Below are 27,960 nucleotides of genomic sequence, written 5' to 3'. Positions count from 1 at the left end.
TAAAAAAAAAAGTTGGTGCTCTTTGATTAAAGGACAAAATGAAAAAAGAAGAGTTGGAGGACAAAATTTCACATGAAGAAAGCTATTAAAATTATTAAGCATATGTTCCATATAAAGGCTGGTAGTCATCTCGTCGTCTTCCCCGACACATAATGACACAAACACTCAGCATGCCGAAAAACTGTAATGACAAAAGAGAATAATCATTTTATATTATCATTCTTCCCTTAAGCTTTTGATATAAAATATTAAAATTGTCAGGAAAGGTACAACAGACGTTTAACAGGGGTTCATGAGCAGTCTTTTCAAAAAAATCATAGCCTAATGTTTCCAAAAGGAGCAGCTAACACTTTCCCTTAGTCAAAACAGGGTCTCCGGTCACAATTAACTTAATCCTGTCTTGTTGGGAACTAAAATGGTCTAATCTCACTCTGACAGGTAGTAGAGAAAAACAAAGACTGGACGAAGTTGAATGTCACCTTGGACACACTGAACATTTTGAGTGAACCACCCTTGGCTAACAAGATACTTCCTGGCAAGTGAACTTTTTTCTTAATGAACACTTTAACATTATTATAAAATACCAATTATTTAAACATTATCTACAAAGTACAACTAATGTATTTGCAAGGCATTTAAATTAGCACTTAAAAGGGTGTATACACCCCACATAGCCAAATGTACAAGTATAGAGCTCACTTTTAATTTACTCTTCATAAAAAACAAAATTAAAGGCATGAGTCCTTTCTTTATTGGAATATCAATTACCTTGACAATGGCAAATCCCAAGATCACCAGCATTGCATAACTCAGAACATCTTGTAAAAGATGTTCCAATTTTGACTCGCAGCCCTAGAAAGAAAATGTTATATAAGTTATACAAGTAAATAAACAGCATATTTTACATTTCAATTAATGTTTTTTATGACAACTGTTGTTTAAAATGTATCGCTTGTGTTAATAATAATAATAAAGTCCAGTTAGTCAGCCATTTTCTAGCCCGCTTAGTCCTAAACAGGTTCATTTGTTATAGATATACAGTAAATAGATATCTCTCTATTATAGAGGAGGTAAAAAAAACATATTTGTTTCTCTTTGTATCAAAAAATGTATTTGTTTCTCTTTGTATCACCGTTTAAGAGGGGGTTTTGGAGGAGTGACCGCATCTCCTTAGTGTGCATTCAGCCCCCTTCTTCATAAAGCGAGAGGCAGAGACGCAAAGTGACAAAGCCCCCTAGTGTGTATATTATATATCAAAATTTTCAAACATCTCACTGACTGGATCAAATTGTCCTCTGATGAAACAGAGCTTTTCAATTACAAATTCAGTTGGACCAGATTTTCAAACCAAGAAATGTTGCTGGTCCAGACATTTCCAGTGACCAGTAAGCAGCAGAAAATCACAAATTTTAAACCAACACAAATTAATGTATTAAAAAACAAGTAATCATTATTTCCCTTTTAAATATGGTAATATCTGACACAAGCACATCAAAAAGTGCATGCAAAACAAAAAGAAAAGCTATAATTGAACAGAATCTGAGGTAGCAGCAATAGTTTTATTCACTTTTTAAAAACACATTTTGGTCATATCTGACCTAGATACATCTCAAACTGCGTAAAAATAAAATAGTGCACGGTATTATAAACAACATTTGTTTCCCTTTTTTTTTAAAAAAATTTTGCTCACATCTGACCCTGGCGTATCTCAAAGTGCATAAAATTAAAAAGGTGCACAGCTTTAGCAACATTTGTTTCCCTTTTGAAATAAAATCAATATTTTGGTTACTAACATCACAAAGTGCATTTAACAGAATAAAAAATGACTATCAAAGCTATCAGTGCACAAACCCGTAACAAGTGATAAAAGTAACACACATGAATACAATGTCTAATGTACACTCAGGGACCAGAGGTTCATTTTAAAATCACCAAATGTGTGATCAGCAGTGCCTTTTTTGTAAACAATAAGGTGGCAGTATGCATACATTGTATTTGGACCAAGTTCGACGTACTGTGAAGGAATATAGAGGCTAAGAGCCCTAGCGCTTCATATTTTGTTTACTTGGTAAAAACATATAATGTTTAAAACTTGAAATGGGCAAATTGTCAAGTATAATAATAATAATTTGCTTTACTCATTAATTAAAGCACTTTGCAAACTCCATGCAGAGAGGACACGGGATAAAAACCCATGATCTACTTTTTTCACTGCAGCAGCGCTACTATTGCACCACTTGTGTAGGTGTACCATACTACATAATACTGTAGAATTTCTGAAATCAAAAGAATATCAACCACAGGTTACATTTTTAAATATTATAAATGGGTTATATATATATATATAAAAAAAAAAAGTTATGTAGTCTCGGCAAAGCAATCCGTGCTTAATTTGACTGAGTTTTAAAGAAAATTCCAAACTGTTTGCATGTTTTCATCAAATGCTGTCTTTCTACTTCATTCTCTGCATTGAGTGTCAATAGCTGACCGTTGTCCTTGCAAGCCATGTATCCACAAGAATGAAGCGTGCAAGTGGAGGGCCAAACAATCGAATTAGGAGAAGTGAAGAGACCATGCTTATCAGTAACAAGGCCCTCATTGGAGTAATAATTAGATTCATTTGGGAAAATCCACATTTGCACTCACTTGGTGATACTGGAATATAACTATGACTCAGCACACAATTGATTATAGAATAACTGAATATAATGATTAAATACAAACCACCAGCTGTTGTGGCTAAGATGCCAGTACAACATACTGATGCGTACTGTCACCAAAAAGAATTTCAAAAGGCTCGTAGAGAAAAGCCAAGCAAAATGACACCTTTTATTGGCTAACTAAAAAGATTACAATATGCAAGCTTTCGAGGAAACTCAGGCCCCTTCTTCAGGCAGGAAGGAAAAAAAAGAAGGGAATAAATTTTGTTTGGCCTCAAATGACCGAACCCTTAAACCAAGTAACTGTCAGGCCTTGTAGGAAATTAATGTAGTTGCTTATTTTTTGTTATGTCACTTATGTTTATGCTAGATTACATTATTTTATAAAAAGAGCTAATCGCAAGGGAAAAAATGTTAATTCTGTTAGGACTGTAAATCATACCAGTTTCTTTATTAAATGGTATAGTCTGAAAGAATGCTGCAAGTATTCAGATATTCCTCTACAGATGTTAATTTATGCATATGCCTGTTCTGGTCTATGACAAACTAACTTTGATGCTTCTGCATTCATCATATTTTCTCTCATAATATAATGACAGATGCAACTGATTATCACCATGGCATTTGTTTGGTATGTTTTCCTTGGTAACACACCATTATCAATGCAGATTTAAGCAAGTTACTAAAGTCTTAACTTTGTTACTATAATAGGGCTTTAAAATGGACTTTACTTTAGCAAGATTTTATTTTAAATATAAAAAGATTTTCTAGATTATATCCCCAGAACTGAGAAAGGAATCCTAACTAATAACTACACGGAAAACAGCTAAAAAAAGTATATGTAAAAGAGTATAAGGAGCATACATTTACCTCAGTATACAAATCATCTGGCTGATCCAGTCTTCCAGTGCAATTGGCAACATTGTGTTTACAGCAGGTTAGGGGCACAGTATTATTTCTGGTGCCATTATGCCATGGCAGTGACAGCCAGTCAGTGTAGTTATATATTCCACAGCACTGGACCTAAAATAAAAACAAAAAGAAAAACAAAACATTGCTTCTAGTTTTATAAATGATTTATTACCCAAGGTCAAATGTTTAACAAATAATAAACTATGCAACCCGAAGTGAATATTTTGAACAGCATCTTGTGAAAGACATCCTGGACCCATTGTATTTGCCTATTGGACAGAAGTGCCTGGGGTTTGTTTCCTGCCTTGCGCCCTGTGTTGGCTGGGATTGGCTCCAGCAGACCCCCGTGACCCTGTAGTTAGGATATAGCGGGTTGGATAATGAATGGATGGATGGTGTAATCACTGGTCTGCTCCACACAGCTTACTTCATCTAGACAAAGCTGGCAGCACTGCTAGGATTGTTTTTTTTTTTCTTGTTTATTTGTTTTTTTTAATTTCTCCAGTGTCTTCTATACCAACAAGCCATCTCTGTTATGGGGTAAACTAAGGGATATGCAGGTGGATGAGTCTATGATGATGCAGATAATGGACCACTTGTCCTGCAGACAGCAGTTTATGAGGCTCAAGGACTGATGTGGTGCTCCAGTGTTCTTCACATCCACAACAAACAGTCCTGTCTCCTTTCCTCTTCACACTATACTCCTTGGATTAGAAGTCTAACCCCGGGTTATGTCCATTGCAGAAATTGTCCAATTATTCTGCACTATTGGGGCACATTGACAAGGGGAATGAGACAGAGTACAGGAGTCAGGTGGAAGCACTGGCACATGGAGAATTGTACATAACTTAATATGAGCACACCATGGCACTGGTTACTGACTTTCGCCACACCAAAGAGCCTCAATATCCAATCACTATGGAGTGGATGAGGTGGTGGTGTACTGCTACAAATACTTGTGGGTTGTCAACCAATGACAAGCTGTGGATCTAGTACCGCAAAGGAGCTATAGAAGAAAGATCACTGCAGACTGTTTTCTTAGGAAACTGTGGTCTTTTAATGTAGACACTGACATCATTCACATGTTCTACAACTCTGGTTGGTGCAATTTTTTATGTTGTGATGTGCTGGGTAGGCAACATCACCTGAATAAAGGCCCACGGAATCAACAAGCTAATTAAGAAGGCAGACTCATTTTCTCATCATTGACAGTCTCAACCCATTCGAGGTAGTAGCAAAGGAAAGAATGTAGACAAAAAAAACTGAGTGTCTGAACGGACTTCTGCCGAGTTATCCGCTCTCTGACACATCAGCATATGAGCATTTTTATCCAGAATTTACTCAGCAGAAGGGTGACAGTATAAAAGAAACCCAGTAGGGTTTCCTAACTGCAATACACCTTTATAATACCTCAATGTGACTGCTCTCTTATCAGCCAAGTCTGAAGTTTTATTCCTTTCTTTTTCATTTTCTTTATCTTTAGTCATTCAAGTGTTTATCCAAGAGGGGTTTGATTTTTTTCATAATGTAACAGTATTTATTGAACTCATATAAGTTAAATTTCCCCCTGGGGACAAAAAAAGTGCCATCTATCGATCTATAATACCAAAGGGGACATGACAGAGCAAACTAGAAGAGAATGAAAATGAGTGGATAAGAGCAAACATGTAACAAGGAAAAGGTAACCTAAAGGTTAAGAAATTTAATTGTTTTTCTTTCAAAATTGTTTGAAATGCATAGAACCAAGGCAGAACAAGGGAATTTTTTTTTCTTGATTTCAGCTATTATAGTAACAAAGCTGAACTTCCAATAGAATTTTATTTCCATCAAATAAGTGGGGGATCATCCTTTGCATGCTTAAAATCACTTTAGCTAACACAGCCATTAAAAACAAAAGGTGCATTAGCAAGACATGGACATCCATAGTGAAGTTGCCCCCAACACCACTGACATGAAGGAAGAGCCACCACCTTGCTAGACTGCTACCATGAGAAAATATTTCAATAAATAAAATGCAATTCTATAAGCCTGCAATAGGGTTTCTAAGTAGCCAAGGAGCATGTGTTTGGAGAATAGTGCATGACTACACAAATTAACAACAGAGGATTAGAGAAGAAAATACCTGAAGCATTTCACTTGCCATTTCTGCAATCATCTGCCAGTCTGCAGGTTTTCTAAATTTAGCTGGTTTTGTTTAGTGTCTCAGGCACTGGACTTGAATGTTGAAACTGTGATTTTTCTGTTTTTTCATTTAACTCAATTTTCAACAAGGTACAATGCAATTGCATACAGGTTCTGAATGCATATACTTGATAATATAGTGCATTTCTTTCATTTGTAAGATCGAGAATTCCCACTGTATTAACATACCTGCTCTTGCAAGTAATCTACAGCACGGCTTTCTGGATTTTGGCCATCATACTTGTTGAACACTTCTGTCATGGACTTCTCAATGTCATCTTTCACCTGTGTAAAGTACGAAAGCAAAATAAGAAAAACCAAAATGTAAAGCTACTACAGTACCTACTAACATCCTGGGGAAAGGAAAAAAATAAAAGAAACACAACACTTAGTGCTGCTAGTGTCTATATATTACAACCTTCTGAATCCCTCAGTTTAAATAACCTTTCTTTAGACATGCTGTGGTTTAAAGTTAGTGCTCAGATATTCTTACATGCATGACTGAATGCGCCTTGCTAAGTGAGCTTCTAGAAATGATAAGATGACTTTATGATCTTGCATTCAGGTTTAAAGATAGGTTCTATAAGACCACCATTCTAAATTTAAAACATACATAATACATCTATTTTTGAAGCCAACAATGTTCAAGTACTGATCCCATTTTGAGAATGCACAAATTCTGCAGAGCTGGGTATTTGTGTCGTTTTCTGGTGCTCTGTTGTATATTTTGGCACATCCCTTAGTGTTGGAAGCAAGTGGAGATTAAGAGGTAATATGACTGAAATGTTAAAAATTGTGAAAGGAATTACTAAAGTGGATTCAAGCCATAACTTTAAAATAAATTTTGCAACAACAACATGGGGATACAGTTGGAAACTTAAGGGCAAGTTTAGTATTGATGTTTGAAAGATTTTCCTCACGGAAAGAACCATAAACACATTAAATAAATTACTAAACAGTACAATGGCGAGGAGGAATTTAGGGACCTTCAAATCTTGACTTGATTTTATTTTAGACTATCTAGATGAATAGGATGGGTAAGCTTATTGCGCTGAATGGCGTGTTCTCTCCACATATATAAAAAAGCTCTTTCAAAAAGAATTTGGTGTTAGGTCACCTAAATGCTCCATCCACTATAACTTTGGTACCTGTTTCTGGATAATTGTCATGTGTTCTCCAGAGCTATAAGACCCCTGCTTCAGTCATAGTAATTTTAGAAGGGGTGTACACTGTTCTCACTAGCTGCATCCCGCACTCTGCAGAAATCTTACCTCAGCCAAAATGTGACGGCAATGGCCAAAGCACGTTCTGTAATGATCTGTAGAAAGTGGCCAGTGTTTCTTGCCACAATGCAAAGCTTTTTAAATTACTCAGAAAAGAACAGCCTCTCTGGAGAGATTTATTTTCTCGACTATAAGTGATTAGTTGATTTCTCCCATCTGAATAATAGAAATGGTGGTAGGCTAGGAAAATAATATTCTTCACTGTCACTCCAACATGGCTACTTATTTATAAAGCTTGTCTTTTGCCTCTCAAAGTCCACCACAATTGTTTTGCTTTCTTAACAAATTATTAAGCCTGTATCATTTGATCAGTAAAGTGCATTAAACTCTTCATAATTTAAGGTACTTTCCACTGAATGAAGTATTTTTTGTGGGAGACTTGTAGGTAACTGAATGAACAGCATAAATTTACTGTTTTCACTTAAATAATTTATACTTCAGCACGAACACACACTTTAAAGTGTAGCAAATGTTTATGAAAACGTGTCATTTTTTATTTCATTTTTAAACCAGCTCCTGAGTGGATGAATCCCTTGTTTTGAGAATCACAAACAGGTAAGCCTGAGTGGTATTTGTGCAGAATGTAAACGGTATAAAAAATATTTTAAAAAAACTACGCAAGATGCTCCAAATGAAATTAAGTTATTATAGTTTACATTTCATATTTGCACTCTGTAAACTGGACAACAAACAACCCTAACACCACATGCATCATATACTTTAAACATAGGGGGGGTTGGGGGGGGAAGAGATATTTATTATATACTATACACACATATATATGTTCATTCAGTATCTGGACGGTGATACAGTTTTCATAGTTTGGTTCTGTGTGCCACCACAATTGATTTGTGTTGAAATGTAGCAATCAAGATGTGATTGAAGTTTAGACTTGCCGTTTAAATTTATGGTGTTAAAGAAAAACACTGTATGAGCCATTTAGAAAAGACATCCACTTTTATACATTGATGGTTGGTTATTAATGAGACGGGGTCTGGAAGGTGTTGGTTATAAATTCTTTTTTACTATTAGAATTAAGCCTGCATATGCTAGGATCAAGTCCAAGTGTCTGTTAATGGCATTTTTTATTACAAAGCCAAAACTTGGACAGCTGTCTGGTACTCTTGGTACTAGCCCTGAATTTTACTTTTCCAGTGTGCCAGCTGAACTTGTTTTGATGTTGGGTGTTATCATGTGTAAATACAGATGTAAATAGTTATATTTATTTTTTTTCCAGTTTTTAATTGTGACAAAAGGGTATTATTTTGACAGGGTATGATGATTTTCTATAGGCACTGTACAATAGTAGTACAATCTGTCAACATTTGTTACCCATCCTATTCCACTTCCTGTAAACATACATTAGGACCTTGGATTTTCAAATGGACTTACTTTTCCCCTGTAAACTATTCCAAGTACAAAGGCAGCAACTTCAGCAGCAAAGATGATGAAAACGATGACAAAAAACTTAAGGAGAGAAAAATATTGTAATTAATTAAACATTCACACTTGATGTCAAGACTAAATTTAATTTAAAATTCATAATATTGCCTGCTGCACCAGTTTCCACAGTGCTAGATTTTATCTAAAAAACAACAAGCAGTTTGAAGGTACGATGCTACAAGCCTGTCGCCATTTCCCATCTCTCTGTATGCTCAGCTCACAAATAAGTCAATGGATGCATGCCAATTTTGTGAGTGGAACATAGATGTATATGTATATAGATACACACACATTTTAAATCCATGTTCCTTTTTTATTTTAAATAATAACTAAATAAAAAACCTTAACCCATACTTACTTTAGAATCTTTAAGAGCAATCAAAGAAGGAACATCCTTTTATCAGTTGAGCAGTGATTTCAACTCATTACATGTGTGTACATACTGTAAAATTAATTTTGCATGATCCATTTATTTCAGCATGTTAGAGAAGAAATTAGTTTTTATTTTTCCAAAACTACCGTGGATGATGGTGGTAGTTTAGTCTGTAAATAAGCAGCAGGAAGCAAGGTAGTTAATAATGCTGCCTGACAACTCCAGGGACCTCTGTGTTGATTTACTGCTTCTGTGGAATTAACAAGTCTTCCCGGAGTCTGCGTAATAGTATGAGTGAATACTGGTGCGTGCAAGCAGAGTTTGATATGTAAAGAAATGGACTGACTCCTGTTTTGACATTTGATGCTACAGGCTTAGTGTGACCACACTCAATAATAAATGTGTTCAGAAACACGCTAGTTTTAATTTTCAGGATATAAAAAGGCAAACCTTTAAAAAGTATAAAACATTAAACATTAAAACTTAAATATAACTAATAAGGTCACAAACATAGTAAAAACCCTTAAAAAAATACATTTTTCACAATCCCTGCACAATTGATTTTCTGTTTTATGTTGTACTGGACTGTGTACAAACACCAGACTACTGCTGACTGCAAAATGTTAGGGACTGAAAAATGTAAATATATTAACAGTATAAGTACAGCATATCTGAAAGAATTTCATGAAGAGCTACTTGAAAATGAATGTGGTCAGGTGCTATTACCTTTTAAAGTGACCACAGTATATTTAGTATATCCAAAGTGTTCTGTTCTTAGATGTAACGAGAGACTGAAAAGCAGAACCCACACTCAAGGTGCACAGGAATCCCAGAAAAATAAAAACTCTAAATAATACATGTGTACTAAATGATTCAACATAAACACTTTGCAGATTTAAAGATTCCCCATACATTTTAGAATGGCTCTTGCTACAAAATGGTTGATGCTATGACTAATATAATACTCTGTAGATTGTGAAAAACAAATTAAAATGACCAGCAGCGTACTATTTGTGCAGCATTATTAATAAAGTCACAAAAAAGTGAAATGAGAATGCAAAGTCATTTCCTTACAGATTTATTTAAAACATAAACAAAGTGGTTCAGCAAAGCTGGAGGAGATAAAAAGAGAAAGAATGATTTTTTTTTTCTTTTTTTTACCATGGTAGCTATTAAAATCTTTATCTGTATATCAAATACAGTATCTATAAATAACAGGTTCTCTTTCTTTTCGGAAGTTTGCACCTGTACCACTTTCTAATTTTTTGCACATTATTTTGGGAGGTGTGTGACAGTCAAGCCAATGGACAAAAATGTATCTGATCTATTTTATGATTAGTGAAATTCAAACATGCATTTTTTTTTTTAGAAAGCACTGGATAACCAAAAGGGATACTTACAAATCCCAGGCCAAAGGTGGACTCCTTTAACGTGGCAATGCAGCCAATAATTCCAATGATGAACATCACCACCGCAACTCCCAAGATGACCACAGCTGGTAATAAAGTGTACTTATCCTCTAGAAAGTGATCATAATTTTTATAGCTTGTGAATACATAGGAACCTACATAGGCAAGAACTGCCCCTGCAGCCTAAAAAAAAAAAAAAAAAAAAAAGAAGCACATTAGTGAGATTATTCAAAAGCAAGCTGGCCCAATCCACTTATAACAAAAATCAATTATACACATGAAGCTTAAATCAGAAGCTATTATACAAAACTGCTACAAAATTTTATTTTAAGACGAGTCAGCATGGTGGCTAGTGCTACTGCAGCACAGCTTCTTGGACCTTGGAGTGTTTATTTGCCATATTAGAGTCTGTATGGAATTTGCAAGGTTATTGGACTTGGGATTTATGTGGGCACTCTGGTTTCCTCCTATGCCCCAAAGACCGACAGAGTAGGTTATTTTCAACTCTAAATTGGTCTCGTGAGTGAATTATTCATTTCCCACATCTGTGAATTAATAAATCTTTACATTCCTTATGGCACAGCTGTCCACAGAGTTCCACTCAGCAAATCAGAACAAAGCCCAAAACTGGCACATACTGTATAATTTTTTCCCCCCTAAAAAAGATGGTACTGTGGGGGGTTGTGAAATAACACCAAACAACAAACACAAAAAAAAAAAATAATTAAACAATAATGTTGGTATGGATTTAAGTATGTTATTTATCTTAACGGTGGGTGATATTATTTACAAATGATCAAATGAAACAATTCTTACAAATTAAAAAAAATACAGTGTTCTGTGTTCTTGTAGTTTAAAATGGGGTCCAGGAGACATTAAAACAAATGTGAAAGCAAAAGGCTTAAAAAAAAAAAATTACACAAAATATCCCTTTTGATTTCCTATAACAATATCTCACGTGTTTGTGAGGTATAATTATGACAACAAAATGAAACTTATACATATACATTTTTTTTTAGATTTTAGAGAGCCAGTATGAGGTGAGGATAAGTCTTCGATTTACTTGAAAGTTCATAATGACCATCATGGGAGGAGATTTCTTGTAAATATGAAAGTTTAAAAACACATGAAACCATGCATGTGTCTGAAGCAGATCATGGGACCATTTCTATTAAAATGGCTCAAAAATGTGTGCATTTAGGTTCTTGCATTGTGTCCCTCTCTTTTCTTTCTTGTCTTCAATCTGCAGCTACTCCATCGGTATACTGTGTCTCATACAAGTTACACGATAAGACTGAAGGAGGCCTTGTTATTAGGAGATGGCATCAAACGAGGAAGGCAATAACCAAATTTTAGGCAAGCAGGAGTTTTAAGCTAGGAGACAGGAGAATATGAGCCAAAGATCCAGAAACACATACCCAAGGTGCAGTAAACAAAACTGAAGACATGCTGGAAGCACCTAATAGCTTCCTCTAATGAAAACAGAAAGAAATCAGTCAGGAAAAGGCAAAATGATCAAAAGCCCAGTACACTGAAACAAAAAAATCTACAATTAAAGAGAGCAAGTAAAAATGATCTTGTGCTATCTACATTTATTTTTCTCTAAATTGCAAAAGACATTTGGTTTGTTTTCCAAGCGATTTTGAAACTCATGTACTACTGGTCAAACAATTAGAGGAGTAAATTGCAATAAGGGCAAGACACGGGCATATTTAGTTCCACAAATAGAAATCTATACAAGTCGTTTGTGACCATATCTTTTCTATCATTCCAAAACATTAATAAAGACTCTAACTTAGTCTTGTCATTTACTAAAAGTTTCTTTAAACAACATTAAAATATGTAAAAATTGCTATAAAATATGCCTTAAAAAGTTACATTAATATTGAAAAACTAAAATGAATCTTTCACATTTACAATTATATTCAATAAAGACTTTAATTCAGCGGATATACAAAAATCTTAAAACAGAGCATATATTATAAATAAAGTATTTTAAAAAAAATTTAAAAGGAAAAGAATGTGAGGGTTAATGGTGAGACCCCAAGGAGTAATCTTAGGGCTAAAATCTAGACTTAGGGGTGAAAAATAGGTTAATATAATGAGGTAAAATGTATAGGAAAAGGAAGTAGTGGGACCCTGAGGAACAATTTTTAACCTCAGGGCCCTACATATAAACTTTAAGATTAGGCAAGGGGCACTGTTTTAGAACACCCCCATTTTTCCAGTTTTTATTGAAAGCAAGCAAGTAGTTGAACTTGCCAAAGTGGTGAAGCACATTTTATGCTGAATTTGTTATAAAAGGAGCTTCATTTTCAGTGTTGTACCAAACATACGTACTTTGACCCAAGTGTATTTTTTTGCATCTCTGCTTTCTGTGGATATGTCGACATGCCTAATGTCAATCAGTATCAATTACATCAGGTGCAGAAAAATGGTTCTCTCACTTTTTTCCCCTTAACATTTTTTAAACACCAAAATGATACAAAGCTCAGAGCCAATATGTTTCTTAATAAGGTTCCCTAAAAGGGCATCAGCAACACTACCATATATACACACACACACAAAAAGCCTCCAAACCAGTATTACTGGTTGAACAAGTCACAGTAAAAACAATTAGCTGTAAAGACTTTGTTTTGTGCTTTATGACAATGTGCCCTGTGAAAGGTACTAAATAAAATACATTTTCATCTTGATGTACTAGATTTTATATTCTCCTATTACCATGCCAAAAAGATAGTGGCTACCAAAAAGATCCAAATCTTCAAATATATTAAGCATATAGCACCCAGAATTTTTAAACCTATGTTAGAATTTATATTTGTTTGTATTATGAATGTTCAACTCTTAATTTTTAGATAATTTGACAAGAGTTTTTGATATCACTAAAAATAATGCAGTCGTAGAACAGAAGACTGTCTGCAGCATAAACATGATGATAAGATCAGTAAAATTATGAAATCCTGAGCTGCAGTAAATATGTATTGGGCATTCTAGTTTCCCCTTCTACATTTGTGTGTACAGGTTAGTTAAATGACCTGGTATGTGAGAAAGTGATCTGTGATTCCACTGACAGTCTGTTCAGGGTAGAATTCTGATGCGAGCCTCAAAATGCTAGGATAGGTCAAGTCGTCTTATTACCCGAAAACTGGGTTAAGTAAATGAGTTATTGTAATATGCCATTGGGACAATGCTTCATGGGACTACAAGCACTTTGTTGAAGCTACCTTGTGACAGCCAAAGAAAGAAGTGCTGCAGGAGGAGGATGAGGCAGAGGAAATCTAGAAAAAGGAACCAAGTCAGCTGGTTGTATTTATACAAAAATACTTGGTGACAATAGCAGTAAGATTTAAAAGCACTAGAGCAACTATGAACGTCGCACATCAAGAGAAGGCAACAACATAAGACTGCATGGGAAAAGATGCATCTTCCTCTTTTGGCTTCCCTAAATGTGCATAAGCTCATTTGACGACCCCCTACTTTTTTGCATCTCAGCTCCCCATCAGTTAGATTGTCAAACAGCAGAATCATATGCTTGTAATGTTCATCATCTTTCATTTTACATCACAAGGCATCAATTTTGTTTCACTAACGCAGTCTTTAAATAGCAAAGCAAAATGCACTGAAATGTATTCTCTTCCACAATTTCAACCATGGTATAATCTTAAACTAAATTCTGAGTCAAATGTCTGAAGACTGCCTTCTGACAGTGATTCACTTGGAAAAAATCAACAATTCCAGGAAATTTGCAAAGAGGCCTCAGTGGGATGAAGCAGTGGTAATAATGAAGACCCAAAAACTGGCTCCAGGGAGCACAGAATTTAAATAGTTTTACATTCACAACTAACTGTGCTACCTGTCCAAGACAGGTTGAAATCTAGATAGATAGACAGATACTTTATTAATCCCAAAGGGAAATTCACAAATCTAAATAACACAGACCTCAGCGTTAATGTTTGCAGGCACTATGCAATGCATAGGTCTCTGTTGATACACCATTTGGCATGCGATTTGTAAAAGCTGTGTTAATGTTTGTGATGCACAATCATTTGGAATGACAGAAACATACAAACTGGACAGACACACATACTGTTTTATTAAGGTGGACCATTAGAATGTGAGAATTTTGGCTTTTACACCTGTTGTACTAGGTGCTCTTAAGGTTATAATTGTTTACATTGAAGTACAAATGAAATGTTGAGTAACGTCTGACATAATCTGGAACCTAATGAAGGTCAGGGAAGAAAATACAAATAGCAGGTTCAGCTGGTGTACCGGATCTCTAGAACGTGATAAAGGTGATGGACCCCCATCAAGATGCTGTACAGAATATTCCCCAGGTCATAAACAACTGCCTTGCCTGCCAAGGTTATGCCTCTTTATATTTTATTTTATTGTAGAATCAACTACGGCATGCATATGTGCACCGCTCTCATCCCTACCAACTTCGCTGTCATTTCCCCTACCTCTTTATATCTTTAATCATTCTTGAGGGAGATTGAAGACTTAAGTGTCAGCTCAAATGAAAAATTAAAACATACTAAGTAATTGCAACACAAACACTGACTTAATCAGTGTTAAAGCGAAAAGATGCCAACAAAAGAAGAGAAGAAGCAGGCCGCTAGGTTGGAGAAAAGAAGGCTCAGGAAGCAGCAAGCACATCAACCTTTGAGGAAACGAATGCTAAATATACAGAGAAAGAAAGAGTAGGAAAACTAGGAATGCTGAAGTGTGTTCGTGCAGTGCGCTGTTACTGGTAGCACAATAAACCCCTCTAAGCTCATGAGCAAGCTCAGGAACCTGTAAACTTCGCAATTCAGCTGGGTTTTTAACTTCCAGACAGACAGACCCCAGGTGTCGGTGGCCATACTTCATCATTCCTCACTCTCAAGACAGGGCTCCACAGGGCTGTGTTCAGAGTCTTCTGCTATACTTCCCCTATGATACGACTACATGGTTGCACATGACTAATCATTGTCAAGTTTGTTGATGACACAGCGGTGATAGGCCTGATCTCTACCAACAGTGAGCAGGCTTACTTGGATAAACTGGAGAGTCTGTCACACTGGTGTCATCACAACACTCTTCACCTGAATGTCAGTAAGGAGCTGATGAAGGACTTTGGGAGAAAATGGCACACCCTCAGAATGAACCGCTCTCAAGGGTGGGCAGTTTCTGATGCCTCTGTGTTCATATCACAAAGGACCGGTCATGGTCCAAGTACATTAACACCTTGGTGACAGACTCGGATGCCTCAGGGATTTTAGATACTAAAGAACTTCTTCATATCCACTATCAAAATTATCCTAACAGGAAGCATTACTGCCTGGTTTGAAAACAGCATACAGGACCTCAAGGCTCTGCAGAGTGATGCGGTCAGGGCAAAGAAAACCTTCAGACATATCTGCCATTCCAACAATGCCCTCTTCTCTGTGCTCTGGTCTGGAAAACACTACCACTGCCTGAAGGTCAGTTGAGAGAGACCGAGGAACAGCTTCTGTCCACAATCCATCAGCATCCTAAATTAAGACAATGCCTATAGCTACATGATGCCCTATTGTTAATTCTCACAAGTTTCTTTCATAATGCACATTGCTGCTATCACTGAACATATTGATTTCATTCATATTTATAGTTATAGTGTATTTATTGTCTTTCATATTCTTCTAATGCAGTCTTAGAGTTTAACAGCTAAGAATTTCACTACATATTTTACTGCGTGTATAAATGTATGTGACAAAATTTGATTTCATAGAGCAGAATTGCAAAAGAATGACTAACAGTTTGCCAATACATAGGCAAAAATATTCAGAAATGTGACAAAGCAATCCACAACCTGTTAGTCTCGTCATTTATGTTTAATTAAAAACAAAAGTCTGATTAACCTAACCCTCAAATAAAAGTACGTCTGACTTTTCAACTTGGAACTCCCACAGGCTAAATTACTGTACATTGAAGACACCGAAGCAAAAGGCCGCTGCAAAGTCTTTCTTTTCTTTTTCTTATTCTGTGTCACGTGGCAATTAATCCATTTCTAAAAGAGGACACCTTTTTTTCCTCCTGAGGCAAATAAAAATCAAATTTACCTCTAGTTTAAGTTGACTCAAATAAATAAATAAATAATAAATAAAATCACCATCTCTGCCTCTTCCAGGTTAAACAGATTTAAGTGCTCGGACATTCAAGCGGTTTAAGTTATTAATTTCCTTTTTACTCTGTCCTTTAAATATGTTGCAAATCATCTTCATATTAAATAAAAAATAAAAACAGTGCATGTTACATTTTTATTGTGTACAACACCTTGACCACTTAAACTGACTCTGTAGCCCACATGACAATTATCAGCACAATGGTGAAGAAGTGACAGATGCTGCTCTCAGATCAGAAGTCTTGGGTTCAAAAAGTGGTCTGGGCAATGGGTGGGTAGAGTTTGCATATTCCTTTTGTGTCTGCATGGGATTTTTCTTCTGGTATGCCACTCAGTCAGTTCCAAGATGTGCACTTTTGGCTCACCGGAAACTCTAAAATGGCCACTTACATATGTGAATGTAACATGCCTCTCATACCATTCCTAAGGCTTCACATCACAAAGGTGGTTATCAAAATTGGGGTCAAAGATTCTCAACTGTTATATTTCCAATGTACAGAAAAAAAAAAAAGAAAAAACTGTTGAACATGGTGACTTGCTAAAAATTTAAAGGACAATGGTAGAAGGATCTGACAAAGTATGGCCTACTTTTGCTTTGAGTTCCTGAGAGAACATTCAGAAATGTTTATGGAGTTGGACAACTTGTGGGCCATTTTGATTACTGTGACTCTTAAATGTGAGCTAGAGAGTGGGAAAATAACTGTGGCCCCCATCAAGATTAACAAAGGATCACACTAAATTACATGGCTTCAATAATACCATGAGGATTTCATCTTGGACATCAAACAGTAGACCATCTCAGTTCTTTACTATATATGTAAAAGGTCATGGAAGTTTTCTGTTCCAATCTATGCATACATGAAGAACAACCTTACACTAATCACATGGCTTTAACAATAGCGATGGGGATTTCTTCCTGAACATCAAACAGCAGACCATCTCAGTTCTTAAACTGATATGTGAAAAGGACATGGAAGTCTCCTAATCCAATTTATACATATTTTAAGGTCAAACAAAAAGATTATGATCTTTGGCAATCTTGTAGCTGGCACAATTGTAGGAGGCAGTTTCGGGTTCACTGCTTGTATGCATTCCTGGTGTTAAGTCTATCAAGGTGGGTACAGGACTCTGAAAGAAGTGTGAGGATTGCATCTCTAATTATGGATGATACAATTACTCTGCAAGGTTATGGTGCTTCGTCACTCACAACAGTGCAAGTAGGAAAAAATAATAAGCAGTAGAGATGCTTCTCTTTGTTTCAACTTTAAGAAACCAGTTGGTGTGGGTTATGTGCTTAATTGGAATGCCCCCAAGGAGCCCTTTCTTGGAAGTTTATCAGGCCCAGAATCAAAATGTTAGGCAATACCCAGCCCATTTGATATGATCGCCCATGAGGAAGTGAAAACTGTTGCTGAGAAAAAGGAATTCCAGTCTGCACATCCTGCTATTATAACATCTTTCAGCAAGAATTAAGAATGAAAGTGCTTAGCAAATTTAATTTGGATTTTGCAGTTTTTCCAAAGACATGCTTCCCAATTAAAAAAAAACAAAAAAAAAACACACAACACAAAGCAAACAACCAAGCTTTTGTCTCAAATAACTCTCAGGGCTATTACATTACTTTCAAAAAATGTTTGAAGACGTCTGACAGCATTTAATTAAAAAGCCGATGTGCAATTCTCATACTCATTTTTGACTGAATATCTAAGTAAATCTAATAATAAGGTCATAGGGTCAATATTGTTGCCAAATGTATAGCGCACAGTGAAATTTGTACTTGCCTGTCCAATCAACATGAAACAGGTCACCAAGGTCAGTGAAAATTACTACCTTATCTCAAAACTTCTGTCTTTATCTGAATTTATGTTACCTTGAAGTTAGAATTTAAACAAAACATGAAGTGAAAGTATTCGCAACGGACATATTTCAGACACTGACAATAATTCTAAGGATATTAATGCTTATACTGTACATTAATATTAAGACTGTGTAGTCTGAAAATTCATAAATGAATATAAAAATATATGAAGTTTGACAAATCAGATAAGGCTATTCAATTAAGGATTTTAGGTAAGTTTTCCCCAATAGCTCAACAAGCCATGAGCATACCTTGAAATAAACTAGCAACCTGTCCAAGACTGGTTCCGGACTTTAGAATGATGTACCTAAAAAAGTTTCTTGGAGCCAACACCTTTGCAACAAATACGAAAGACTCAAATATTCAGACGCCTTCATTTTCTACATACTTTGTTTGATATTAAATGGATAAATTTGCCATTGCTGCCCAATCTACACTGAGAAATTAACCCACAGTGAGCAAAAGAAAACAATTTTAGAAAGTATGCAAATTTGTTAAAATCAAAAACTGAAATCTCTTATTTATACAAGTATTTAGTCCCTTAATTTAGTACTTTGGAGAAGCCCCTATAGCAGCAATTACAGCTTTGAGTCTTCTTGGGCAAGTCTCTACAAACACCCGGCTTTGGGCAGTTTATCCTATTCTTCTTGCCATATCCTCTGAAGCTCTGTTAGATTGAATGGGATATATCTGTAAACTGCCATCTTCAAATTTCTCGACTCACGTTCTATGGGGTTTAATTCTGGGCTTTGGCTGGGCCACTTAAAGACAAGTCAACAGTTTGTTGTGAAGCCACTCCAGCATTGTCTTGTCTGTATACCTCAGATCAGCGTCAGGCTGAAAGGTAAATAGTCATAACTAGTGTCAGAGGTTACGTGTGGAGCAGGTTTTCTTCAAGGACCACTCTGCATTTGGCTATGTTCATCCTTCCCTCAGTTCTGACTAGTCACTGAAAAGCAGTCTCAGAGCACAAGGCTGCCACCACAACCATGCTTCACCACAGGGATGGTTTAGGCAGGTGATGGAAAGTGCCTGATCTTTGCCAGACAAAGTGCTTAGAGTTCTGCCCAAAAGGATTCACATTTCAACAGACATGAGTTTTTTTGTTTTTTTTTTTTAAATCCGCATTCTCTCAGAATCCTTTAAATCATCCATCCCTAAATGGTTCTCTAATCTCGCTTTAGATTTTAAAAATAATTACAGTTTTTGGTTACTGGCTTTCAAAAGTAGAAGTGTTTTGTAACTAAGCAGCCCCATAATAAAAGGATGCTTAATTATTAAAATACAACACAAACACAACAGAGAAGAATTTACAAAAGAATAATTAGACAATGAAGGTGTGGGTGATGGCTTTAGGGGAAGAAAAAAAAACAACAGGCAAGAACAATTGCAGAAGTCCAAAACACAAACATGAACTAGGAGGTTTATGGGCTTTGATGATCATATACACTACTAGTCAAAAGTTTTAGAACACTTAGTTTTTCCCGTTCTCTTCAATTTGAATCAGTTAAAACACAACAAACAACCAAAAATGGTGAAAATGTAAGCAGTACACTGCCAGGGGTTTAAATTTAAAGTTTAGGTTAGCAAAAACTGAAGAAAAGGAAATATCAGTATATTAGAAATGGGCCTTCTTCAGTGAACAACTTATAGGCTACAACCGGCAGATAAGGCATGCAAGTTGAATCAAACAATTTGCACAGGTGTCCCAACTTCTGTAAATTACTTAAAAACTCTCGGTCTCTCTTATAGCAGAGTTAAACAGATTGTGTTACTACACCCTCTGAAATACTATTTGGACAACGTTCCAATGATAATGGCAAGAAAACAGCAATTAAATGAAATGAGACAGAGCATTGCCACCCTTAGAAGTGTAGGCTTTTCATTTAGAGAAATTGGAAGAGATATGGCAGACCCAAAGACACAACCCAATCAGAAGACAAGTTTCTGAGGGTCACCAGCTTGCATGATAGGTGCGTCACAGCACAAAAGCTTCAAGCACAGCTTAACAGTGGTTGAGAAAAGCAGGCCTCGGTTTCTACAGTGAAGAGGAGACTTTGTGCTACAGCTTTGACAGAGCCAGTGACAGTAAGAAAGGACAAAACAGGGCTTTGAAATGCTGCAGACTGGAAGAATGTCTTATGGACCAATGAATCAAAATTTGAAATGTTTGGTCCATCACGCAGGGTGTTTGTATGCCATTGAGTTGGTGAAAATATGGTTCCTCAGTGTGAGAAACCAACAGTCAAACCTGGAGGAGGAAATGTGATTAATATCTGGGGTTCTTTTGCTAGAGGCAGAGTTCGTGAGTGAGTGGCATTTTGAATAATAAGAGTTACCACAGTTTGGCTGTACTGTATTATCAAAAAAAGTGAATACTTTGAAGAGTCAAAAAATGTAAAAAAATTTTGCAAACAATGATTCCTTGACTTTATTTTTTTTTATTTTTTGCCATTATTTACACATATTAAGACATGAAACTGCATGCATTTCAATAAAAGCAGAGGTGTTCAAAACCTTTTGACTTAAAATGATAAATCCTTGCAATCTGCAGTTTAAACATGATACTTTCACTTTCACCCTCTGCAAAGGTCAGGCCAGCACTAACAAAACATGAGGCTACAAGGCTGATAATTTAAAATGGCTCCCTTAGCAAAGCCACAAAAAAAAAAACACTGGGGGGGAAAAAAAAATTAAGAAATGCTACTGGTCCACTAAACATTTTGCAAACAGCAAAGATATGAAAGACACAATGCCATCATATTTTGCATAGATCTTAGAGAACAAATAACAAAAAGTACTGTTCTTATTTTCCTACATTAAAATTTTTAATAAAGAACAGCCAAACCCATAAATGAAAAGTACTTGTCTCATGCAGTTTCCAGCACACCAATAGAAGCACATGGTGACAAATGCATGCAACTAGAGGAATTTAATTTAGTGGGTGCTTACAAATATGAAGATAACATTATCTTGCATGTGAAAATGTTCCTAACTTTAGGTTTTGAGATGTGTGATGATGTGCTTAATGCTAAAGAAGAGCTGGTGGATACTTTCCTTTTGTGTCCAAATTAGGATACAGTATATCCAGCTTAATTGCAGCCTTCAACTGACAAATGGGAGACAGATTTAGACAGTTTGCCAGGGATTGCACATAACGTGGCCATTTAAAATCACAGTTACCCTTTTACTTCAATGGTTTTGAGGTCTGTCCCCTTGTATATAATATTTCCCAAAGTTTTCTTGTGACATTTAAAATAAATAAAAAAAAAAAAAAGTAAACTGTTACAATACATAACCGCCATATATAACAAGGGGACTCTAAACACAGAGCTGTGGAGTCATTGAAAAAAGCTTCAGACTCCAGGAAGCTTAAGAAATATGACTACAGCTCTAATACTTGTAAAGCTTCAAAATTTAGGTTTTATGAGAGATACTAGTCAAGCACACATAAACTACAGATTCTACAGTCACACATTACAGAGCATAAATTAATTGCAAAGAATATGGACATGGACTCAAAGTAGTGGAGGTGTAATTTCGGAAAACATCACACTTTAAGAATGTGTCATTGTGGGGTGAATATTACCGACTGACTGTTAGCTGCTATCATTGCCGGGAACAATCAAACCGACATAATGCGAATAAACTTTTCACTGGGGATGTTCACCTCAGGAGACACTAGTGTAACATGGTATACCAGTACATGCACCTAGGGAACTCTAAGGGAAATCCCCTTCCTACTTTAATATAATTTAATATAAAGTGGGAGAACTGCTCCATTAAGTAATTGTGCAAAAAAATGTAATGCATTACGTGGAGGACAAAGAAGCTAACAAAAACATAGAACATCAGCAATAGCTTTCACTTCAAGCACTGCTTACTATATGAAAATGTGACTAAAGTTGCTTTATGCTGTCTTGCCTTTAATGAAAAAAAAGCTCTGTGTTTTTTATAAAATATGCTGAGAGTATAAACAGGGCAGTGAAATTGCAATACTTTGTAAACAGGTGCTGTAATATCTTCAGGTTCACCAAACAGTGTTACAAGGCTTGAATCACCAAAAGAGGCAACACATTAAAATTTTCACTGCATTTCTCCCTTACTCATCCTGAAGTCTTCCTAGGGCTTAGAATTCGACGGGTGTAAAACAGTATTTCTCATCATTTGCTTCAGTTGTCATTTTGGTGCCAGTACCGAGGTGCAAAAATTTACTCGGTACTGAAGTCACAATTTCAAATCATCGATAAAACACTAGTGCCTGCACATCTATAATATTCATACACTGGACCTCAATGCCATCTCACAACTGTGTGTGCATGTCTAGCATGTGCCGTGTATCTTAAACCACTGTAGGCCAGCCTCAAGTTCTAATCCTGCTTTTTCCCCATGCACTTTATCTCTGCACGCATTCATCCCATGCACTTATGTATTGCAATATTCACTTATCTGTCTAAATGATAAATGGATGAGGAGGGTGGGGAATTCACTTTGGACTGGACAATGGCATCGTCATTTCAAAGTGGAGGCAACAAATGGGAAATAAAAGATAATTGAAGCGATCATTTCTTAGTACTGTGTAAATCTACTGTAAGTGTATATTTATAACAACAGGAATAGGGATTTGGTTTTAAAAAAAAAACGGTGCATAGGGTAAAGTTTCATAACAAGTTTTTCTATGAGGCTAATTAAGGTAATTTATTGTATGGTAATTGGATTATTGAATGAGGCAGCAAGCTAAACTATTCCATTGAATTCTTGGAGAAAATGAAGGAAATGTTTTTTTGGTGGACTGTTGAATGTGCATTTTCAATCTGGATTGAGGTTTTATTAGATTAACTGAGGAAGACTGCTAAAGAAAGAAAGTAATAAAGAAGGCAAATGGGCATCTTGGATGTAGTTTTTGAAATTCACTTGGAAGAGACATAGTTATAGATTTTGCTTGAAGATTGCTTAAGAGAATAAATGGATTACTAGTTAAAAACTCCATCTTTCACAGGGACAGACTCTGTTACTGCCAAGAAAAGAGTGTTTAGGGAATGCTTTTGTAAAATAAATACTTTATGTAAACTTGAACATGTCTAAGGCTATGTCCATACTACTATATTTTCATTTAAAATGTGTACATTAGACTTCATTTTACTTTTCAACATTTTGAGTCCCCCACCAAAACCCAAAACACACTTTTAAAAACGCTCCCCGGATCTGTAAACATCAGCTCAGTGTTATGCTATGAATGGGTAAATACAGAGCGTATTGAAAACATGGACTCTAAACGCACTTCGATTGGCTTGTACTCATTACGTGACCGTTCCCTAATTGAATCCTGCTCATTACAATGTCTCATTCTCTTATTAGTCACCCTTCATGGAAGGAAACCATATTCCAACACAGCAGACATTCGTACTTATCTGTTGCTCTCAATAAAAGTTCCACGTCATCATTAGTCCAAACAAAACAATCTGTTTTTTCATAATCGCCATTGCTATTCTTCATGTGTAAACGCAAGCTATGAACCAATGTCTAGTACAAAGGTCTCTTCCACTTCTCGTTTCTGCTGATGTGGGCATGTGAATTATTGGAGAGAGATATTTTAGGTGGGATGTAAGGTTCACATTGGATAGAGAGAGCAATACTTGATTTTTTAGCGAAAATGCATTTAGCTAATAGAATTTGATTAATTCCACAGCTGTTGCATACTTTGGTATACTCAATGAAGTAGTATTCCTTCCTGTTGGCTATAAATACAAGTAAAAAATGAGGAAACCTTGAACTTGGAATCAGGGGAACTATTACAATAAGGACTCAACTGAAATGAAGAAGACAGACTTACGGAAGGTAAAGTAGAAAGTAGAAGGTGAACACAGAGTAGGCACCCCTCATATCAGGTGGAGGTTAAATGAACTTTTTCTTAGGCCAGTGTGGTTGCAGGATTGGTTTTTCTTGTTCTTATACCAGACTCTAACCACTACCCGGTACCTTTGTAATACATTTCGTTTTGTTAAAATAAACCTTTTTCATAAGCAAGTTAAATTTAGGTTCAAGATCACTTCAAGAGTGCCCCGTACAGACCATTTATAAGTGACATAACTACATCAGCTAAAGCTACTCTGTGTCAGGACTGATACCGATTAAATCCATTGACATAAGCAAAAGCAAACATCCAGACCCTTATATTTAAGGCCTTGAAAACAGACTAAGAGTGGATGAAAATAGAGAGACTGTTTTCTACAGATGATTATCTTTAACACAGATGTTACTCGTCATTTAATGTTTCCTGAAGGTACAAGCACAAAGATCTCTCTCACAACCGGAAATAGCAACATACTGACAAACCTGATCTGAACAGACTCACTGTAAAGGCCGCTTTACAAGGAGATTATGAATTAAAATAACCCTGAAATATATCAAGTCTTTGCTGATGTAAATGAAAAAATGTGAATACTGTACACACGTACGGAGAGAAATTTTGTAATCTCATGATGTATGCCAACACCTTAATTTTCCTTAATGGTGGAAGAGCTCAAATTCCACTTGCAAAAACTACATTTTAAACCTTTAAATTAACAATATTTTCATAATTTTAACTAATAACACAATAGATCACATTTTTTTAGATAGTCATACTTCCAAAGGCTTGATGTACTGAAAAGAGACAAACACTGGTAAATACTCACTATTAGTATGAGCCTCACATAGACAGACACTTTGTACTTTATTTGTCCCAAGGGGGAAATGGAACTTAGAATTTTAAAATTTAGAAATGAAATGTTAAATTCAGAAATGTTGAAAGTTAAACATAGTTGTACATGTGAGAAGATTACAAAATGGCAAATTGCCCTGAAATGAGAAATTACTGAACCTGAATAATATAACTGGCATTGTTAGAAAGACCTTGAAGATGAACAAAATATAAACTAAAGGCCAGAAACCTTGGGTGCCTAATTCTGAGGGGCTATCACCAAAAATAATATTAGGTAGGGGTTTCAAGAGTGGCCAAATTAATCAATTACCAGTATTATAGCATTTCAGTGCCTATCTACTTATGTAGGATATTAGCACAGGTTTATATGCTTAATATCTAATCATACCTTAAATATAATCATTATTGAATTGAGAAAGTACAACATGTGACATATGATTAACATTTTATAACATTTGTCTGTAACCTTTTGAAATAGCATGTTCAAGAAAGAACATGCTTATAGACATTATTTTATGCTGTGAGGAGAATAAATGGAAAGTACTTAAACAAAAATGTTCTCTACTGTTTAGTTGCAACATATTTTGTAAATCCTTCTAAATAACATTCCTTTAAATGAAATTGGGGGGTTAGACTACATGTCAACAACAGCCTTAGTCACTCCAATGTGTTTCTTATTCCTATGTGCTATGTTATAGACAGACACTTTTCAGATAGGGTGGCACAGTCAAGCAGAAGTATTGCCACTGCTGCCTCACAGTAAGGAGATTTCCTCTGGGTGCTCTGGCTTCCTCCCACAGTCCAAGCACATGCATGTTATGTGAATTGGTGACCCTAAATTGGCCCTAGTGTGTGATTGGGGATGTGCGTGTGTTCACCCTGTGATGGACTCCAGCCCTTTCCAGGGTTAAGTTTATTCCTACCTTGCCCCCTGTACTAGCTAGGATAGGTTCCAGCAGACCCCACAACCCTGTTCAGGACTAGGCGAGTCAGAAAAAAAACGGACTGACTTTTCAGATAAAATTTAGGTATGACACTTCACTTTCAGATATACAGTATTTCAGTAGAATTGTGCGAGTTCTGAGACCCAGAAATTGTACTAAAAATATTCCAGTATCCAGTATATAATATACCAATATCCCTCAATTAATTACATATATATAACAAACACTGCCTTAGAGAGTTAAGCAGTACAGACCCACGGCCGTTATAAACTGTGGTTTTGGAAACAATCATGTAAGAAAGCCTAGATGATTGTCACAAGCTAGCATTACTTAATCATATACTGGGACTGGTAATAATGCACCTAGTAGTTCACATGAATGGGGCAACTTGATGCACAATGCTATCCTGATTCTTTTTCATTTATTAAAAAATTATTTTATTAATCTAATGATGCCTATATCCTGTTGAGGAGTCACCCTGCTGTTGATTGGTGTCGTCTCCAAAGATCAACATTTTGGGTAACTCGTACTAACAGGTGTACAGTAAGTTCTATACGTGTTACATTTGATTGTCCTTGTTGTACTCTATATATTACCCCACGTTACCGTACAACTGGGTATATTCATATATAGGTCAGTTTAGCAAGTTGTGTGACAAGCAAGTTAAGACTTCAATGTGCTGTATTTGCCAATACATTTGAATTTCAATTTAACAACATACATTTTGATGATTGTGATATGCTCTCATATTTTAATTAGCCAATAAAAGGTGTCATTTTGCTTGACTTCTGCCTATATTTATGTAAAAGATTTTGGTTTTGGGAGGTTTTGATAATTAATGACAACAAGGGGAAAATGATACTGAGTGGCTGCTTTGTTCTTTTCTTAATGAAACGGTTTATACAATTGAAAGAATAGATAACATTTTAATTTGAAAAAGTAAAACCAATATTTGTTCTTTCGAATCTATGACAAATCAAAGATTGCAGGGTATTTATAAATTAGTGAACGAGAGCATAACGAACACCTGAACAATAGATTTCTACAAATCAGTCAGTCATTTTCAAACCCGCTTAGTCCTAAACTGGGTCGCGGGAGTCTGCTGGAGCCTATCCCAACCCTGGGCAGAGCACCAGTCCATCGCAGAACAAACTCACAACAATAAAGGTTATTATAGGAAAAAAAAAAAATCAGAAACATACCACAATTATGAATTAAATAACTGGCTGTAACTATGGGCCTCCAGGGCAGGGAAGGGTGCAACGAACGTTAATTTTGAATCGTTAAACCGCTGATATTTTTGAGTTTCAGTCGGAGGACAAATCCATAATTCTAAACGTTGTGGAACTAGGGCTAGGATTTCAATATGGATAAAGACTATAAATCAAAGCAGCAAGAAAGTTAACTGAAAACGGTGTTAACTGACCGGGTGGCCTTTTTAAGCAACTTTGAACTAATTTACTCGACTTATCCGACAACTCCTTTTTCTCCTTTATTACAGTTTTTCTGATGTCAAACACTTGCTTTAGTGAAAAGAAAATATTGGTAATTGTGGTACCTACAACCGTCTTTCACACCGGCATGTTTACGTACGGAATACAAATCAATCAAGAAAGATGGAGCCTCGCATAACGATAATTTTCAGGCTATCAAGACGATTGATGACAGTTTTTTCTTTTGTTCCTAAAGTCTACCGTCTGAAAGAATTTACCACGAGCACTACCATATTTCCTGCTGTACTGCGCAAAACACAAAGTACATCCGAAACAGCAAAGTAGACAAACGCGGTGCCTGTATCAACGACTACGCTGTAACTTACCCAAAATATGAGACTGAGGAGCAGCAGAATAGATTTGGAAGTGATTATTCCACAATCCATGTTTTTCGAGTACAATGAAGAAAATCCGTTCGCAGAAACAACGAAACCTTTATCACCCCCAGCAGTTTGCCGATGACTTTACAGAGCGCATGATCCGCCTGTGCAGTTTAAAGCGAGTCAGCAGTCACGCGCTAGCCTAAGCAGGCGTGTCAGTCAGTCCGGGAGAG

The 27,960-nt window shown here is 36.0% G+C and overlaps 1 protein-coding gene across 1 annotated transcript; it reads right to left on the bottom strand.

Annotated features, from left to right (window-relative positions):
- Positions 1–41: 41 nt before the first annotated feature.
- On the bottom strand, positions 42–27,905 carry tspan36 (tetraspanin 36). The gene is made up of 7 exons (XM_039750395.1): positions 27,734–27,905; positions 10,253–10,444; positions 8,429–8,503; positions 5,943–6,038; positions 3,531–3,683; positions 769–852; positions 42–181 (listed from the first exon to the last, which is right to left on the bottom strand). Exons 1-7 carry the CDS (start codon positions 27,791–27,793, stop codon positions 95–97), a joined length of 747 nt encoding a protein of 248 aa, XP_039606329.1. The 5' UTR covers positions 27,794–27,905; the 3' UTR covers positions 42–94.
- Positions 27,906–27,960: the final 55 nt, after the last annotated feature.

This window comes from Polypterus senegalus, chromosome 4 (genome assembly GCF_016835505.1).
Source record: "Polypterus senegalus isolate Bchr_013 chromosome 4, ASM1683550v1, whole genome shotgun sequence".
Lineage (NCBI taxonomy): Eukaryota > Metazoa > Chordata > Cladistia > Polypteriformes > Polypteridae > Polypterus > Polypterus senegalus.
This window is presented reverse-complemented; position numbering and strand designations above follow the sequence as displayed.